Source organism: Neltuma alba, unplaced genomic scaffold (assembly GCF_004799145.2).
Source record: "Neltuma alba isolate B1F8T4 unplaced genomic scaffold, ASM479914v2 tig00011259_pilon, whole genome shotgun sequence".
NCBI classification, from domain to species: domain Eukaryota; kingdom Viridiplantae; phylum Streptophyta; class Magnoliopsida; order Fabales; family Fabaceae; genus Neltuma; species Neltuma alba.
Window position 1 is genome coordinate 143,259 of NW_021635972.1, and position 20,968 is coordinate 164,226.

The 20,968-nt window shown below is 32.7% G+C and overlaps 1 protein-coding gene across 1 annotated transcript; it reads right to left on the reverse strand.

Moving 5' to 3' along the window:
* Positions 1-341: 341 nt before the first annotated feature.
* Positions 342-2,148, reverse strand: LOC114763158 (uncharacterized). Its single transcript, XM_028952767.1, has 3 exons — positions 1,015-2,148; positions 689-895; positions 342-533 (listed from the first exon to the last, which is right to left on the reverse strand). Exons 1-3 carry the CDS (start codon positions 2,146-2,148, stop codon positions 342-344), a joined length of 1,533 nt encoding a protein of 510 aa, XP_028808600.1.
* Positions 2,149-20,968: the final 18,820 nt, after the last annotated feature.

The window sequence follows — 20,968 nt, forward strand, 5'->3', positions numbered from 1 at the left end:
CATGAAAACTTTCGAATCAAAATTACACCTTAACCCAAAATTGAAAGACCAATGTCAAAGTCACTTCATGGTTCTATTATTTTTGCCATAGCCTATAATTTTAGACCAACATATCATCATTACAATTTTTTTTTTGGCAACTAAACCTCGAGTTCAATTTATAAGGAATGATTTCTGAGAAATTTGCATATCCTTTGTCAACAAACCTCAATTTTAAGTACTGCAAGTCATGCAACTGACAAGAAGTATTTATAATCATTGATACTCAATGCATAGCAAATATTTTTGAAAACTACTAATTAAGATACAAGAAAGCAAATCATCATATTGGAGCCAGCTAGCTAGCTGTCTCTGTATATCCCATAATTACGCAAAGAGCTAGCGAAGAAGTTCTCCAAATACTTTCTCACGTATTCATCGAAGCCTTCAAATTCAATCTTCAGTTCGTAATGTCTCCAGCATTTTATAAGAACATCATAGCAGCAATCTCCAACCTTCAAATTCTTCGATTCCACTTTCTTGCCATATTTAAACTGCAATATTTTCCAATTAAACATTAAGATTTCTACCACTTAGTCATAGGACAACCAGAGAATTTCTCTACCAAACAAGAATAAATTGATGAGGTAAATATAAATCAAACATATATGTGAACATCGTTTAGTAAAAGATCAAATTAGAAACATACCTTCAAGGTGCTCGTTGTTTTTGTGACATGGGAGTATAATGTTATAGTCTGGAGTCTCGGCATCAACCAAAGCAAACCTTCCAACAATTTGGTCAAAGTTCGACCACTTGGTAATGACTCTTCTATTGCTTCTAGTTTTATATGCCTCAAATCATACAATGCAGATAAAGTATCTAGCTGCATATCGTGTCTTGGAACGATCATATACTTCAAAATATACCAAATCAAACAAAGTCAATGTTAGATATGTGATAACAAAGACGGGAAATATATATAACTTGATGATCTCTATTGTGGGCTTGTGAAAATAAGTAATTACTACGTACCTCAAATCTGAAGCAAGATAGAGAGAGGTCTTTGAAATGATCAAAGCAACTAAGGAATTCCTTCACTAAGACAAGATTTGATATTCCATATGGCAATAAGATGTTGCCATTGCATTTGGCTGACAAAATGCATATTGGGTACTCTATACTTCCATTGAAGTCGAATTCAAGCAAGTTGGGAACATCAACAACCACCTCCTTCAATTCCAAACAGTCAAACAATGAAAACCTTTTAAGGCTGTACTTTTCAAATTCAATCTTTTCCAACAGATTGCAATTGCATATTTCCAGCTCTTCCAAATAAGATAAGCCCTGGATCGTCTTCTTTAACCACTCGTCTGTTATGGTCGTTGCTGTGGTCAGTTTCAAAACCCTAACAGCAAGACAATCTGAGATATCCAATGTACATTGTTGGTCTTGATCATCATAACCCTCAAACTTGAAACTTTGCAAACTTTTTCCGTCTAATATCTGAATTGCTTGCAACCCTTTGCACCATTTTACTTCAAATTGCTTCAGTGATGATGAGGATGAAACGTTTATAGTTTGAAAACCATCACAGGACTTGAATAGTAGTTCTGTTAATTTTGGGCACTTCATAAAAGCATCAAAAGGTAGAATCTTTATACCAGTGAGCTTGAGTACAGTCAAGAATTGTGAGGAAAATAGTGGAAGAAGTGAGTCATGAGTCACATTGATGTTATTCATAATGTCTCCTAGTTGAGAAAAACCATGGAATATGATGTCAAAGTTTATCTCTTTTACATTGTTTTCCACTGCAAAATTTAGTAACACATCGAACACTTGCCGATAAGAATTGGAATCGGATCTTCCCCTTTTTCTCAAAGAAGAGGGAAAAATACTGGATTTGTCATTGTAAGATAAGCTTAGGTTGTGCAAAGAACCTTTTATATAAGGGCCACGACTTTGGAGGGTTTTCTGAACAATGTTGAAGAAGGTCTGATATGAAACATCCTCCGATAAAGTGGATTTGTAACTGAAGTTTAGAGTTGGGAATGAAAGCCAATAAGAATTGAAGGATCTGGATAAGACACTAAACTTGGTTGCTTCCTCATAAGGAAGGAAATGCATGATTTGGTGGATGACATGATCAGGCAGATCTTCTAGCTCCATATTTTTGTTTACAAGTTTATCAAATTTGCACGGAAAGGGTTATGCTGGGAGACGCAAAACTCACTTCGGTGATCTTCTAGCTATCAGTTGGGGATACCACCTGGTTTTCCCCAAAAAAAAAAAAAGTTTGTCAAATTTGCACTCTTTTCTTGCTTCCATCTCCTCAATTTCCCTTTATATGCATATATATAGTCTTGATCAGAAACCTTATTTACAGTTATATGCATATATATACATGTATATTCATGTCTAACAAAAAACCATGCACAGAAAATGCTTCAAATGTAAGTTATTTATGATAAAGAAAGATTCTGCAGTAGTTTGCGAATAATGAACCACTGATGATAAACTAAATAAAGCAGTAATATTTTAGAACCACCGGAAGTAGAATTATCAGACTTCCGGTTTCAAATAGATATAAAATTCATATTTTCTCAAATAATCTTAACTCTTCATCGTCATTTGTAAGCATTTAATGCTATGAATAATATCCAATTATGCAGAGTTGTGTGAAGCAGCTCATGCTACTAGGTTTGAAGATTATTATTTATATGAGAATCGTTCTTTTTCTATACTTATTAGATACTTACATGAGGAATTTTTTACGAAATTTAAAAAAAATAACTTAAGATAACGTAAGGATAAAATTGTCCACGTAAAATTTCTCTCCTCCCTACCCCTTCTAAACCAAACAAGTTAACATTGAAATTCCTTCCCTCTCCACCTCTCTATTAAAATCCCTCTCATCAAAATTCCTCCCTTTCCCTTCCCTTCATTGAACCAAATACACCCCTAGTGTTGCAGATCATCGGCTATGTTTATTTGGCCAACACATTCATGTATCATCTCCACGATTATACTTCAAAACTAAATCGAAACGATGACACTATGAGACACACAAGTAAAGATGATTGTGTGTGTGTATATGTACCTGGCTGTTTGAATATTATCTCAAATATGATTGTTCCTATTTTGTTTGCTTTTCTGATTCTCCTTTAGGCTAAAAATGAAGAAGAATTCAGGCCCTTTCTTTGCCTCACCAAATCTTTTGATGGTTTGTTTTCTTGTTCTTTTATATAGAGCGTGATTTGCCAAATCCCACATTAAATGACAATATTTGTGAATCCTTTATAGATATTTGAAAATTCCATTAATCTTTAATTTTATCCGTTTTCGTTTTTCTGTTTTTAATCTTGAATTTTCAATTGTCTTTGGATATTTGAATGATAATCCTTTAAAAATTATTATCTTTTAAAATTAATTTTCCTTATTTTTATTATTTATCCGTTCAATGGTTTGGAATTCTTATTAAAATATAGGTTCTTTTTACCAGCAAAAAGATAGATATTATTTGAAAGTAAACACTGAGACAAAAAAATAAATATAAAAAAATTAAAGAAATATATATAGATGTTTGGATTATCCAAAAGAACATTGACTTATTCAAAATAAGAAATTATATCCTTTCGTAGGGATTAATTCATATTTTTATTTTCGCATTTATCCAAAGAAAACCTTTGAATCATTTAAAATCGTTTCCAGAAAATGGAAGAAAAAAGATTGCGGATTCACTTGTTTACTTTTCCTTGTTGAATTGATTTTTTTTGGGTAAAAAAAAAAATTGGTTGAGTTTTCACTAGATTTATTATAAAAACCACTGGAGCAAACTACATGGTTTTAGTATGATTAGATATTCAAGGCTATTCTTAAGTTATACAGGTACCAGTGACACGATATACTACTTCCAAGATTTAGTTGGAGATTAAATTTAGTTTTAAATATAATATCTCAATTTATCTTGTCTATCAAATTTATAATACTTTTTCTGAAATATCTTTATTGATTGTAATGGGTTCTTGGCAAGTGATAGCTTCAATAAACATAATTAAAGAGGATATTTGAGGAGAGCCAATACATATTTCTTATAATTAACCAACTTAACTAATTTTTTTAATATTTTGAAATTAGTTATCTAATTTTTATATTAAACACTGAAGATAGTAGATATAATGTCACATAATGATAATGTTACCTCCAATCTTTGATATAAGAGCTATTTGATTAATTTGAGTAGATTAAATAAATTTATTAAGTTGATTATTTGTAATAAATATGTGTTGTCTTCTCTAAATATACTCACTAATCACGTATATTAGCTATGGAACATTTTAAGATATATAACTATTACAGGGGCTATTTTAAAAAAATAGATAAATATGAGAGAGACAAAACGTACTAAACATTTAGAAAGATATCTTTTGCTTTTTGCATACAGTTAAATTAGAAATCTTATTGATTAAAAAAAACAGAGGAGAAGAAGGTTATATGTTAATTTTCTAGGTAAGTTTACAAGTCACATATCTTTTATCGGAATCAAAATAATCTTAAAAACTCATTAACGGAATATGAGATTAGGGATGCTTTGAAGATCTGTAAGGAAATTTAGAGATTTGGGCTTGAAGTGGATGCGTGGAGGATGGGGACTGTGGGGAGAAGATTGCGGGGGAAATCACGAAAAGAGGAAAGGTATCCTTGAAGATGCACGCCAAGTGTTTGGAAAAATGACCAAGTGAGATTCAATTGTAATAGACCAGAGGACAGATGAACTGATAATTCAAACAATTTGTGCTCAAGGGAGGACAGAAGAAGCAGCGTCCGCTTTGATTTTGATGGGTGAAAAGGGAAGAATTCTAAGTGGACTCCCTTTTGATGTATTGATCAAGGAGCCCAATGATGCACAGGGAAGATTGTTTGGTCATTCCGATTTGTTTGGTTACGCAATGAAGCGAGGTAGTGTTCAAGTAATCTCCGGTATGTAAATCCACTTGCTTGCTGTATCATTAAATTTGTTTAAGTAATATAGCATTTTGGATGCTACCAAATAAAAAGTCCTCTTTTGGCCAAAAAAAATAAATAAATAAAAAGTCCTCTTGCTCTCAAGAGACCTCATGCTTCTTTTATTGCCCTTAGCCTATAATCTTAGAGCCACACGTCCTTACTTGGTTGAACAATGAATAATAACAAGAAAAAATTTCCAAATTGCTTCATCTACAAGCCTTAAAATAATTGAAACATCTTTGAAATATTACAAAAAATCCAAGTATATATCTGATAGGAAGTTTTAGTTTTGCAGCAATTACAGGCAATCACTGATATAAAAATGTGTTGCAAATATTATGAAAATTGAGGTACCCGATCGAAAATCACATATTGAACTTAGCTATCCCTGTAAATCCCATAGTAAAGCAAATACCCTCTCCTAGATTCATCGAAGCCTTGAAATCCAACCTCAAGTTCACAGTGTCTCCAGCATTTTATGGGAGCATTATATCAGCACTCTTCCACCTTTGAATTTGTGGTCTCCACTATCTTACCATATTTAAACTGCAATATTTTCGAATATCCATTTAATTTATTGCTATTAAAATTAAGATACACCACTTAGTGACAGGACAAGCTAGGAATTCTCCAAATCAAATGTATATGTGAACATAATTGAGTAAAAGTTCAATGAAACATACCTTCAAGATGCTCATTGTCTTTGTGGATTGAGAGTAGAATGTTCTAGTCCAGGGTTTCGGCATCAGCCACAGCAAACTTACTAATAATTTGGTCAAAGTTCCACTGGTTGGTGATTGCTCTTCTCTGGCTTCTATTTTTAGATGCCTCAAATCATACAATGGAGATAAATAATGTAGCCGCATGTCCTGTCTTGGAAAGATCATATCCTTCAAAACATACCAAATCGAACAAAATGAACGTCAGATATCGAATAACTAAGAAGGGAATTATATATAATTTGATGAGCTCTATTTTGGGTTTGTGAACATAATTAATTACATACCTCAGATCTGAAGCAAGATAGAGAGACGTCTTTGAAGTGATCAAAGCAACTAAGGAATTCCTTTACTAAGAAAACATTTGATATACCATGTGGCAATGAGATGTTTGCATTGCATTTTGCTGATAAAATGAATATTGGGTAAATCCATAAACTTCCACTATAGCAGAAATGAAGTTCGGAACATCAACATCTACCTCCTTCAGGTTCAAACTCGCATTCAATGAGAACTTCTTAAGGCTGTAGTTTTCAAATTGCATCTTCTCCAACAGATTGCAACTGCATATTTCTAGCTCTTCCGAACAACACAAGCCTCGGATTGCCCGGTTCAACCACTCATCGGTTATTGTCGTTGCTCCGATCAGTTTCAAAACCCTGAGACCTTGGCAGTCTGAGATATCCAATGTACATTGTAGTGTCTTTAAAGCTTCATACATCAAACATTCAAGATTTGGAGTTGAGAGAACCAGGTTTTCTAGTTTATAATTACTCTTCATGTCCAATATTTTGATGTGAGGGTTATGAAGTCTCAAGTTCTTAGGCATGTCACATTGATCTAGGTTCAAAACCTCTACCTGTGGGACTACTTTATTATATATATTGTCGGTGAGAGACCTTGGTGACATGCAAATACCTCAAGGAATCACAAGTAGGAAGTTTAATGTTACATGGATGAAATCCACCATGATTTGTTCTGAAACCCTCAAACCTGAAACGTTGCAAACTTTTTCCATCCAATACGTAAAATGCTCTCAACCCGATACAGCATGTTACTTCAACTTGATTCAGTGTGAGGATGAAACATTTATAATGCGAAAACCATCACAGGAGTGAAATAGAAGTTTGGTTAATTTTGGGCAAGTTATGAGAGCATCAAACGATGGAATTTGTACCCCATTAAGTCTGAGTGCAGTCAAGAATTGTGAGGAAAATAGAGGACGAATGAATGATAATTCAAATTCCCAGTAATTTCATTCATGTCGTCCAGATGCTGGCCAATGATTCTCATGTCAAAATTGATCTCTTCGACATTGTTTTCCACGGCAAAGTTGAGCAACACATCAAACACTTTCCCATAATTTAAGAACTGTATTTGTGCATTTCGATGTCATATAAGCTTAACTTTGGAAAGAACCCCTTATATAAGGGCCACGAAGTTGGAGGGTTTTTTGGACAAAAGTGAAGAAAGTGTCATATGAAACATACTTTGATGAAGGGGATTTGTAATTGAAGTTCAGAGTTGGGAAGGAAAGCCAATAAGAATTTAAGGTTTTGGATAAGACGCTGAACTTTGCTGCTTCTTGATAAGGAAGCAAATGCATGATGTTGTGGATGAGATGCTCAGGCGGATCTTCCAACTTTATACTATTGCTTGAAGTGTTATCAACTCTTTCTTTTTTATTGGTCGCTTGATCTCCTCAGTTTCCTTACAAATACTAACATCCATCCCTAGAAATTGTAATAGGAATATTAGTAACCTTATGTATAGCTACTCTCGGCAGAAGTAAAAACATGTATTTATAAACATATATAGATTCAAGTCCAATATGATAAAACAAGAACAAACGTATGCAGGAAATGCTTCAAATTATCATAAATGAGAAAATGTGAACTATTGATAATAAGCTAAAGGCTGAATTAGAAATAGGTATAAATAATTTCATTAACATTTGAAACTTGATAATAATTTTCCTAAACTTTGCAATCTCGCATATGCCCGTTTAAGTTTTATTTTTGTATCCATATATAAAAATTCTCAAACTTTTGGCTATATGTAGATAAAAAACCTTAAATTCAAAACCATTCAAGGATTGAATAAAACTCATAGCTAGTATGGGAGTTATATTCATCATGAAAGAAAGGACTCACTAGGCTGAGATTACTAACTAATACTAATCTAATACTAATATAATATCTGTCTTTTCTGTATACTCTTCCCAGTTCTATTGCTACCACAGGTTTTACACAATCCATCGGATCATACAGATATCCTTTTAACACAACATAGGTCATCGAAAGGATCTCGAAGACTCACCAAAGCACGAGAGGCGGGATCTTTCAGAAAATGGATTTTTATTTGAAAAGTGCATAACCGCAACTTCTCAAACTTTTAGCTATATGTAGATAGAAAACCTTAAATTCAAAACCATTCAAAGGTTGAATAAAACTAATAGCTAGTATGGGAGTTATATTTATGAATATAAAAGTTCAAGAAAATTTATTGTGGAGTTTCAAAGGTGAGGGAGGCCATTTACATTTAACATAAAACTTATGAGGTTTTGTATAATTTAGCCTAAATCTAAGTAAAGATGTAATAATTTCAGCCACTCGATCTTGACGGTATTTCAAAAAGAAGTAAATTTCACGAATGCTCAAAGAATCTGGACTCTTTGTATCCAATATGTGGACTTATTAAACATCTGTGTGAGACTTTAGTAAGCCATCCCTCAACCCCATATATACGTGGAATAACTATCTACCTGGATAGAAATTAAATTATGATTTTAAAAGTAATTTTACAGTATACGAAATAAGTATTTAAAATTTTTTTATCTCAATTGATGTGAAAATACTTTTTAAAAGTGTTTATGGATTAAATCAAACACCCATATTCAATTTAAATATTGGCGTGTTAAATATATTTCCATCTTTCACCTCTAAAATAAGTCGGATTAATAATTCTTTTTCATACATTAGTGGGGAAAAAAAACTTTTTACAATAACCCTTCACACCCGGTTTTTATATAGGGAAAACTAATTTGCCAGTCCTTATAGTGTTACCTAATTTTGAATTAGATCCTTGCACTTTTTTTTCTTTTTATCCAATCCCTATTGTTTGTTCCATTAGTGGTCTTAGTCCTTCTGTTTGTGAGACTTTGCATTTGCCGTTAGTTTCACTTGACTGGAAGTCAGGTGGCTTTTTTTTTTTTTTTTTTGTTTGAGCAACCATCTTCCCATCTTAGCCTCTCCCTCGATCTCTCTCCCTCTTCTACTCACTTCCTCCCAGCCAATACCATCATCTCTCTCTCTCATTGGTTGTGTTTGCTCTCCCACTATCATAGTTTTTATCTCCTCTTGAGCTTCTGCCTTTTCCTTCTTTATCCCCTCCTGTGACGGCAATACTTCCCAGTCGCCGTACCTCAGCTGGCATATAGAGATGAGCTTCCTCCTCCTCCATCATATGACCCCATGCTTGATTTTGACAAATCGAAGAACGCTTGTTTGCGAGTGATTGGTGACTTCATCCCTTTGTTGTATCTGAATGAGAGCGTTCTGGCATTTCCAAATGATCAAAAAGGTGATGGCTTTTTCCTCCAAAAACTACTACCGCTTCTCCTTCAATGCTACTGCCATGGCGTCACCATCGTTAACTAAATCACCATTCTCTCCGACACCAAGTTCCCTTTGAATCCAAATAAGTAATACCATTTCAAGAGGACTGTCGTTGAATCAATCTTCTGCCAAATTCACGTGGTTCCACCTCGTCAATTGCTCTTTGTTGCAAGGAGTTATCCCCGGCACTAGACTATGAGCCATTGGAAATGGAGCTTCAAGTAGAGGGTCCATACTTATCCCACCATCATTTGAAACACTGTGAAACTTCTTGAAGAGGAGATAAAACTATGATGGTGGGGGAGAGAACACAAACCATGAGAGAAAGAGAGATGATAGTGTTGGTTGGAGGGAAGTGAGTAGAGGAGGGAGAGAGATTTAGATTGGAAGATGGTTACTCACTCAAAAAAAATTAAAATTGCCATGTCACCTCCAGTCAAGTTAAACTAATGGCAGATCCAAAGTCTCACAAACGGAAGGGCTCGTACCACTAACAAAGCAAACAGTAAGGATGGGATAAAAAGAAAAGAAAGTACAAGGATCTAATTCAAAATTGAATAAAACTATAAGGTTGGCAAGTTAGTGTATGATACTTCATATATTACTATATATTATTCTCAAAGTATTAAATTTCTCTTTTTCTTCAACTTTAATATGACATATTTCTAAAATTCCTGTGTTGTAGTTTGTTTATTTGGGTTATTACATTTTTTTTAACCAAAGAACCTAATGCATTCTTTTTTCTAAAAAAACAAACGAACAAATCACAATTCTGAAACAAAAATCAAAAGGGTCCAAGAACAAGCCATGTGCATATTTTACCAATTGGCTGAACAGTAGAGTAATTAACTAAAGAATTGTGGCTTATGATACTTCATATACCACCCCCTCAAATTAGTTTGAAGTTGGGACCTTTTGAGATTCTCGGAGCGTATTACAGGCAAGAAGTTTTATTTTTGAAGCAACTATAGAAATCTTAATTACATTTTTCAAGGGCATGCTTGGCTTGGATTATTTTAATGGGGTTAAGTGTGGGTAATATTGTTTGTCTTTTTTTTCCATTTCCTCCTCTACTATCAGAAACTGAGATTTTTTTTTTCTGAGAGAAATAATCAGTCATATATTAATTATATCATTTTTCTAATATCTCAATTCTCCCTTCACAATTCACATCACATCATCCTTCTGCCTCCATCATTACTATTTGAATAGTTAGTATTTAATATTTTATAAAAATAAATATTATTATGATTTTATTTTTAAAATACATAAACAAATTTTTAAAATTTGATATGAACAATTTACAACCATAATAAAATGTTTGTAAATTGTTCGAATCATTTTTTTTATTTTTAATCTAATATCATAGTCCTAATAATATTTATTTTTATAAAATATTAAACCTACACCATTGAAATCTTGATTTAATAGTGATAAAAAGAAAATGAGGCTAGAGGCGGGGAAGGATACAGAAGAGGTTTCTAGTATCCTTCACCATCAAAGATGTGAAAACCTGATCTTATACTTAGAGCAAGATATGGAAACTAAAGACACCGCAAAGATGTGAAAACCTTTATATGGCTAGCACTTCATGCTAGACTTCTTATGAACCAGTCAAGATGCTTAAGCTATTTGAGCAAATGACCCATGTTGCAACTGGTGCAAAAATGAAGTTGAAGACACTTCCCACATGTAGTAAATAATAGAAAATAAAAATAAGTTTACAGATTGATTATATGATAATGTATATTAGGGATAATTTAATGAAAAGAAGGTTTGTTTTAAATGTGTGATTGAAAATAACTCTCTAGTTGGTCTCTCTTCCAGAATCAAATCATGTAATTAAGGATCAAACAGCTTGTGTAAGTCCCTTCTCTCAGATGCGTTGAAGCCTTGAATGTCCACCTTCAGTACATCGTGTCGCCAACGCTTTGTGGGGATCCCAGAACAACATCCCTCTTCCACCTTCATCCTCTTCACAATTTCTTCCCATATTCCAACTGCAATAATATTTTTCAAATCCATTTGAATGAATGTTTTTATAATTATAATATGATAAAACCTTGTGCCTCTTGCAAGCATCATAACAACTGACAGTCTAGAGTTCCCAGGAAGTACTTAGTAGTCTTTTTTAAAAAATAAAAAAACCACAGAAAATCACATAACAAGACCAACCAAAAAAGACAAACCCAATACCTCCTATCTAACTCAGTCAACCCTAACACATACTAAAGGAAGATGGCTTAACATATAAGATTACGGGAGAGTTTGGCTTACCCCAGAAGTGCTTTTCAGAAGTACTTTTCAGCAAATCGAGACAAACTTCTCTACATATTTACTTCGTATACCGTAAAAGTACTTCTAAAACCATGATTTTGTTTTTAACTAAATACCCCCTAGCACATTAATTATTTGCCTCACAATAAAGTGATAAACTTGGTCAAAAATCACATTCCAATTTCTCAAATGAAGCATGTGATCATTGGTCTTCCCACCCCATTGTCTGTAAGACTTATAAGTCAATGTATCACTGTGTTTGATAAAAAATTATAACTAGAAAGCAGGATTCTCAGACTATGTGATTGCATGGGCAAAGGTGTGTCCTATAACAAGTAATATAAGAAGTTTCTATTCGGCCAAAAACTACATTCAAGGTGCTCGCTAGGTCTGTGCCCGGGATGACGAATGTCAATTCTAAGGGTTTATGAACCCACCAAAGTGAACTTTCCACCAATTTCCTCACAGTTTGACCCTTTGGAATATCATTTGTTCCTACTTTAATATGCTTCAGATCGCGCAATGGAGATGCATTATTTTTCACAAATTCTCTTGGAAAGATCAGATCCTGGAAATTAAACCAAAAAAAAAACCCCCAACATTTCAAGTACTATTTTTTTTTCAAAAAAAAAAAACCTTTTGTTTTCTGAATACACATTTCAATTATTTCATATATGAATTTTATAAATGCAAATCAGTTCACGAAAACGTTTACAACAAGAAACTCTACCAACAAAAGGTCAAACAAAAATAAGATAAATACGCCTATTATATATAAAGGCTCGCCAAAAGGGTTCATGCATTTTTTTCACGAGACCAAGGACTTAAAAACCCCATTTCTTCAATAGATCTTAAAGATAATTCTTACGCGCGCCAAACTGCAAAAATGAGAAAATCAATTAGAACCTTCGCTTGGGAGCAAGTAATAGTGAGCTCTTTGATGTGATCAAAGCAAGAGAGAAACTGCTTCATGTTACCAAACCATGAGAGAGGATTTATGTTGCATTGTCGTAATTTGATGCTGGCACTACCGCATTTGGCAAATAAAATTTGCATCGGATAAACTTGCGGGCTTCCTTCATAGTCAGATTTGCGCAGCTTTGGCCCTTCAACAATTACCTCTTTTAAATCAGAACATCTCAAGATTGGGAGCCAAGAGGAACAGGTTCTCCAGTTCATAATTATCCATCATCTCCAACACTTTAATGCTAGGATTATGAATACTCAGGTTCTCAGGCAGGTCACACTCACTGATGGACAAACCCTCAGTGACTAGTTCCATTAGGTTCTTTGAGACCTTCACACCATGTAGATCCATATTTTTAAAGGATTCACAAGCAATGTCACATTGCATGTGTTCATCAGTTTCATTTTTCATTGCCAACAAAAAAGCAACGCAATAGATTCTTTCCCTTCAATTCAACTCTTCCTAACCCACAGCAAAAACTGATGAAAACCACCTCCACAGACAAAGATGAAACTGTTACAGTTTGTAATCCTTCGCATTCAGAGATTGATAGTTCTTTCAATTTTAGGCACCATATGATAGGATCAGCAATAGGAAATCTAAATACGCTAAGGTGGAGCACAGTCAAAGATTGAGATGAAAACAGTCGAAGAAGTGAGTCATGTCTCACATCAATCACGAAGTCAAGCATTAAAAAGAAAATTACCTCTTTACTATTGTTCTCTATTGCAAAGGTTAGCAACGCATCAAATACAACATGGAAGGGAAAATGCCCTGTGGCCGAGTCATGGTAAGACACTGATGATGCTTTTGTCGTCAAAGCATTCAATTAAACTAGGTCCTAATTAATTTGTAGTTTAAGATCGACCTAGGTCATTACTTCCAAGGAGCAATTTATGGGTTTCTTTAGGTAAAAATTCAGGTGATAAAAAAAATGCAATAAATTGGACCTAAACTAAAATGCAAAATTCTAACTCTAAATGCAAGATGCAAATGCCCTAAAATATATATGAAAATTAAATAAACTAAATGAATGCAATGCAATTTTTGGGGGGTTTTTTGAAGGAAAATAAAAATAATGAATAAAGAAAATTAAAATGATAAATGAAGAAAATTGACTAAAGAGCAAAGAAAATTAACAAGTGAAAATTGAGAAGTTCTCTTCGGTAAGGTAGAGGGGACAACTTAGGATTCGCATGAATTCAACCTTCATAGCCTTAATCAATTAATTAGACCAAAAGGAGATGATAAGAGAGTGGAATTAATAAACTTAACTACCTACTTGAAATAAAGGAAACCCTTAACTTCAAAAACCCTTAAACCATTAGAGAACTCATAACAGTATAAGGTTGGTTAATTAAGCCTATTAAAACCAATGAAGATAATTCAATTTAATTTTGGAAATTATGTTTGAAATTATCCAATTAAACAATTAGATAATCAACCAACTTAATTAAACAATTAAGAGGCAAAAGAACCCAAATTTTGCAATTCAAACCACATTGATAATTAAACTCATAATGAAAACTCAATTATAAATTCAATTAACAATGCAAAGGTTCCAAACATAAATTCAAACAAGTGTCTCGGCACAAATAAGATCCAAATATCAATTCAATCCAAGAATAAAATTGACAATCTAGAACTAAATTGTCTCAACAAAAATACAACTTGAACTCATTTAAAACTAAACAATTTCAAGTCCTTGAATTAGAAAGATAAATGGAATATCACTCCCTTGTGGTCTTCAAGTGCTAGCCCAAGGCTCTAGTATCCTTCATGCTCCTCCCAAGTTGCCTCCCTAACAAGCTTAAGCCTCCATGAAAATTATCTTCCCTCCAAAGTCATTAGATGCCGCAGCCATGAGGGGTGAAGAAGAGAAGATAATGCTTCGTGGAGATGAAGTGGATTAAGAAAGAAGAGGACGTGGATTATGTTGGTGAAAGAGGATGGTTATTTAATTGGTGGGTTTGCTTGACGTGAATGAGGGGGAGGAGAGTTGGTGTTGAAAAATTGATGTCCGTGCGTGAGTCAATGGACAATGGAAAAGAGGTATCCTTAGGCGTGAATATGGGATCAATGATTAAGGGGTATTAGGCGTCGAATTGTGTTCCAATGAAGAAGGAAAGAGTGATATGTAGGCGTGCTAGAGGGATTATTTTAGGAGAGAAAAGGAAATTTTCTTGGATCCAAAACTCAAGCCTATTAGTAATTAATTGACCCACTAGATATTAGCCATTGGATTGTGCTTAAATTCCAAGAAACAATCTTGCACCATTGGATTTCCCATATACTTTTTCTTGACCTACAAGAATTTAAGTGCATCCATTAATGTAGATTATATCCAAATATAATCAAAAATTAAATATTAAATATGCACAAAAATTAGGCAAGAAAGTGCAAAACTTTCTAAAAATAGTCTTTCTAAAAATATGAGACTTGTTTCCAAAGAAATAGAAAAATTAATTCCAAGTAAAAAATAGGAAAGCACAAAATATTCATATTTTTAATCCAAAATCTCAATTTTTATGCAAAATCCAAAAATCAACCAATTAATCCAATTATGCATAAAAAATCTAATTAAACTCAAAATTATCATTTAAATCCTGAATTAATGTGGAATAAAATATATAAAAATTGGGCTTTATCAGACACGCTTAACCTTTACAAAGACTTATTGATATAATGAGGACAACGAAGGTGGAGGGTTTAGAGTATGAAAGACATGAAGCTGTGATGTGGGTCTTCATCTTGTTCAAAGAATCCGAAGTCAAAGTGAATTACAGGAAAGGAAAGCCACAAAGAATGGAAGGTTTTGGATAAAACATTCAACTTGGCTGCGTCCTCATAAGGGAGAAAATTCGTGATGTGGTGGATGAGATGTTGAGGAAGATTGAAACTTTGTATTGTTTATGGGATTTCCAACTATACTTTTGGTTGTCTCTTCCATCTCATCGAAGCCCTTAGTCCTTTTCCTAGCAATTACATCAAGTAATAAAAATGTCATAAATATGAGGTGTACATGCCCAGGAATAATTTAAAACACACAGACGCACGCGAAAAAAGAGAATAAATGAGCACAAAGAACAGAGGCATGTATGCAAGACAAAGTTCTTAGAGTGCTATTTTATTTAACTCTGTTTTTTTAGCAATGCTTCTTGTCCCAGTCCCTCATTCAAAGAGAGAATTTTTCTATTCATGATAAGCAAGAACGAATTCATCTAGTATAAAGGTACATCAGTATTTTCATATCGGCCAGTTGAAGATTTATCCTGACATCTAAGTTATGATGCAATCTGAATTTTAAACAGCTTAGAGATTCATCGTTCTATCACCCAAAAAAATGCAGGACGTTTGGAACAAAACCTAGGATCAAAAAGCAAAAAATCATGTAAATACATACTATAGGCGAAATTGGGAGAAAATGGTATACTGTCACGGCAATAGGAGAGCAGAGCAAGCAGATAAACCAGACAAAACTGCGAGGAATAAGCAATATGATTGAGACTTGATTCTAGCAAACCCCAACAAGATCTCTTAACAAATAAAACCTTATAAAATTTAAATACTTTGACGACACTTACCTGAGAATCTGAAATAACAGCAAACACAACTACCAGACCAGGATAGAAGATGATTGACTATGAATCACACAGCCGCGTCCGACGAAGGAGAAGAATATTCAAAGAAAAATCGAAGCTTTGAGGTTGAAGGCCGAGACTTGGAAACGGGGAAAAGGACAGAAGGGTTTCGCCGAACGGGAATGGAGGGAGAGTTTGAGGAGACGGAAGGGAATGAAACGGTCGAGTGGAATCCAGGGGTGAACTGAATATGTAAGGTTGTAGATGTGCTTCACCTTAGAGCATCCATCATCAATCAATCAATCATTCTCACAACCTGATCGGTCAAACTCAGCCACTAATCACACCTATTTTCTCTGATTTGATTGGCACCCAACGTCTTAATTATATCAGCGCCCTTTCAATTTTACGCATTTTTATTTGGTGTACCGTGGCCAATCTCTATTCACATTGCACCTCTCACAATTTCAATTTTTCAAGTCCCAACACTCTTCTCATAATTCAAATTTTGAGTTTGAGTTTGTAGTCTGAATCAAATATTTATCACTCATCAAGTCTCCAATATTTGTGATTCCGTCCCTCACCGGCATCACCTTCTCAGCTTCTCTTCTTCATCATCTTTCTGAATGTGGTTCTTGATGCGTATTGATTGGTTCCATATTTCATTAACCTAAACTTTTTCTCATTATTAATGCTTAACTCTTTTGTTTTACAATGTAAGGGCAAGCAAAGAGCTCCAGAAAAAGTGAAATGCTCCTTAAAAGACTAAAAAAACCAGACGAAAGTCCTACCTTCTACAAACATTCCCAGGAACCAACTTGTATTAACGGGTAACACTGTTAGACGCTCATGGCAACAATTTGCATGGATGTTTGGCCTTCAATCACTATCTTAAACAATCTCAAAGCAATCCTTATATCGTCAAGTGTAAAATTACACTAAAAATTACGTATTAAATATACCTGAAAAAATAATTCAAAGTATTGTATGAAAATGTAAGCGGGGGAGTGTAAATATTGTGCCAAAGTGTCTACAGATCTTGAATTCGGGAGAGTGCAAGAGTTGGGATATCTCACTTGTTGCTCGTACGGGCAACAAAGCTACATATTGTTCCATCCGTATGGATGGTTTCGTTAGCTCATTGTAAGGTGCAGTCAGCTACACATCGAAGAGAAGTATTTATTGAAAACAAGCAATATAATGTAATTTATTGGTGCCATTATTTATGGGGAAATTTTTATATTTTCAAGTCTTTTTTGGCTTTTTTACCAGTATGATACAAACAATAGAAATATATACCAAAATACTACAGTTTCAAAAGTATTTACTAATATGTTACACTTAAAATCATTCTTGATAACAATGATTTTCAAATTATACACAAGTTGTTCTTGTCAAAAATAATTTGCACCTTATTTGATAAAAAGTGAAAACATTTTTAGCATGAACAATTTCACTTTTTGATATTTTATTTTGTTTAAATCAAAAAGTGAAATCGTTTACGTTAAGAACGATTTTATTTTTTTACTATTACTTCCCCATGCAAGCATTTCTCTGTTATTTTGTTTGCATGTGAGAATCTCTTCACTATTTCTTTCCTAATGCTGACTTCTGTCACTTGTTAATTCAATTTTTTCTTTCCATGCAAACCCGTGAGGCCACAACAGTCTGTATGTTTTTATATATTTACATGTTCAGTTTTTGTTTCCTGGTTTATCTCCTTTCCTTCCGGAGCTCTCTCTTTTTCTTCTTCCTCTCTATGGTTCACTTGCTCCATTTTCATTGTTTTCTTGCTCTGTTATTTTTTACTCTTGCTTCCAACACTTGACAATCTCTTTTACTACTACTGTGGATATATTGTTTCTCTTCTATCTTTTGTAAAAAATTTGCAGTTATGATATGGAATTTGATTTTTCATCCATACTATACTTGATGAGCTAATATTTCATTATTCTAATTTTCAAGAGATAAGTGGTGGGTTCAACAATCTGGAATATTTGTCCTCTTTCTAAACTAGGTGCCTCTTATTTTGATAATAAAACAATCATCTGTTATATTGTTTTAAGATGTTAAGATTTTAATATAAACTCCAATCTTTTTTTAGTGTATGATTATTATTTTTTTCTTATGAAATTATACTTCTCTAGGAGTTTAAATTTGGTAAGATAAAACTGAAAAATAATTATATTTACACCCTAAATATCAAATCTATGGTATATATGATAAGTAAGAAGTTGGTTAAAAAAAAGAAAGAAAAAAGAAAGTGTTCTACCCTTTGTAAGTAATGCACAATTGAAATGAATGAAGAGCACTCATTATTTTTTTCCTCTTCGTTTTGTCTTTTCCCTGCAATATGCTGTGTTGCAATTTTGAATCGGTGATGACGTGTCATGACATTAGTGCTTTGAATGAAGAATAAAATACTCTAACTATTCTTGTAGTTTGCATCAATTACATAGACTTTCTCTCTATTTTAAAAACGTTTAGTCCAATTAGTTAATATTGTTAGGAGTATTCTAAAAATATTATTTTTAACTAAAATTTATTCACTATTTTACTCCTCATTCTAATAAATTTCTAAATTATATTTTTACAGTTACATCAATTTCATTCAGTTAAGGCAAACATAGAAGATCTAATTACAAATTCAATTAATTTTTTAATAAATATATATATACTTAACTAAATATGTTTATAAATCTTTGTAATAAAGATGTGTTTAAAATTTTTGAATTATAAATTTAAATAATTTATAGAATCTTTTAAACTTATATCATTTAAATTTTATGATAAATAAGAACTTTGTATTTGAAATATGTTTTTTACAATTTAGAAGAAATCAAAATAAATAATTTCTAATGAATGTGATAAATTAGGAGAAAAATCTTTATTTTTAACCCTTCATTTCAGCCCAATTATTTTGGCTCAGAAGATTTTAACCCAATTAAATTTTTAGTTTCATGCAATAAATTGATATTTATTAAATTAAATTTAAAAAAAATGAAATAATAAATAGGTATTATGGGGGTATAAATAATATATGTATGCCTAAAATTAAAGAAAAATCTCCATGATATGTTAATTATTAAAATAATATTACAAGAGAGAATTTTAATATTAAAAAGATATATGTTTAGCATGTTTTATATAGTGTAACAACAAATTAATTAATACATGATATAAATAAAATTATAGAAATAGCAGGAGAAACAAAGGGGAAAAAATCTCTATTTCTTAAACTTAATTATAAAGAAATAATTTACAAAAAATGATTAAAAAATTCTGAAAATTACAAAACTTGAAATCACGTTTGTTTATTATACTTTAACAGATTTTGACAATACTAGCAACAACATTTCTTTTATAATAATTCCTAATTTCGGATTATGCAGTTTTCATTGCATTTTTTCTTCCTAAATATGGATTCCATTGCGTCTTTGGTTATATAGGATATTTTGAGCTAATAATAAATATTGATTTGAAAAAAGTAATCGTATAGTGGAGTTACTTTATTTGTATAACTTAATCTTGCTTGACTAATGATCATAATAAAGTGATTAGCAAGTAGAATGGATCATAGAAAGGAATTCATGTGTGTATTCACAAATGTATGAATTTTTAATGGCTCAGCCGGCGTAACATTTGAGTCTGATAATGTGAAAATTATCAAAGTTGACGAAAATATTACCCTGGGCAAATTAAAGCAAGTTATTGGACGAAAGTTACGACTTCCTAATTGTATTGATTATCGAGACAGGGTTACTTACAACCAATGTAACATTTTACTTATCCTTAGAGAACAATGTTTTAATATGAACCCCCAACCTGCTCCACCAACAATTGAGTTGCCTCGGCCACAAATTCCTTGTGATCGACTGAACAAGCGACATGGTGATTACTTGTCTACCCAACCTATAATTGAAAATGAAAATGAAAGGAAACAGGAACCTCTAATTTTTACTCAGGCTTGTGACATATCACCCTCACTATCATCCCCCTTCACCTTTATCGATTCTACACAACTTGAGTCTCATTATATGGTACCCTCATCATCATCCCCTTCTAACTTAGACAATCCTTCTCAATTTTAATCGTTTATGACTTTGTTAGATAATCCTACACTATTTTCAGCTGAATACAATGTTTCTACTTTTGAACATACTGGACAATCAAATGAAGTATTTGTCACTCCTCAATAATCTATACATTTAAATGAATCACCTTGGTTTGATTTGAACATACCAACTATTCAAACAAATAAGACACATGAATCTCAAGAAGTTAACATACAACAACAAAGGCCACAACATATGAGAAGGAGGGCAAGATGTGGCATTGGAAGTGACTATTAGTAAAGTGGGTAATTTTTTCCTTATAAACTTAATTTTTATTTATTATTTTTATGATAAAATATTTATTACTTTTTATTTTTAATTAGCTTGCATCTTATACTCATTTAATTTCACAATTAGTTTTAATATTTTAATGTAATTATCGACACTTTTCTCTCATTATTTAGTCATGATTTTTCATTCAAATGATTCATAAATCATTACACTAATCATTTCATTTTTATTTATTAGGAGAGAAGATGAGAAGTCGTTTGGTAGGAGATGAAGTTTTAAAATCGTTCACCAGAAGAACAATTTTCAGTCACTTCACACATATCGATAACTAATTCTGAAAAAATTATTCACCAGAAAAACGACTTTGACAATTGTTCACTTGAAGAATAATTTTAAGTGTAATATATTTGTAAATACTTTTAAAACTGTGGCATTTTGGTTTATATTTTTACCGTTTGTAGCATGCTGATAAAAA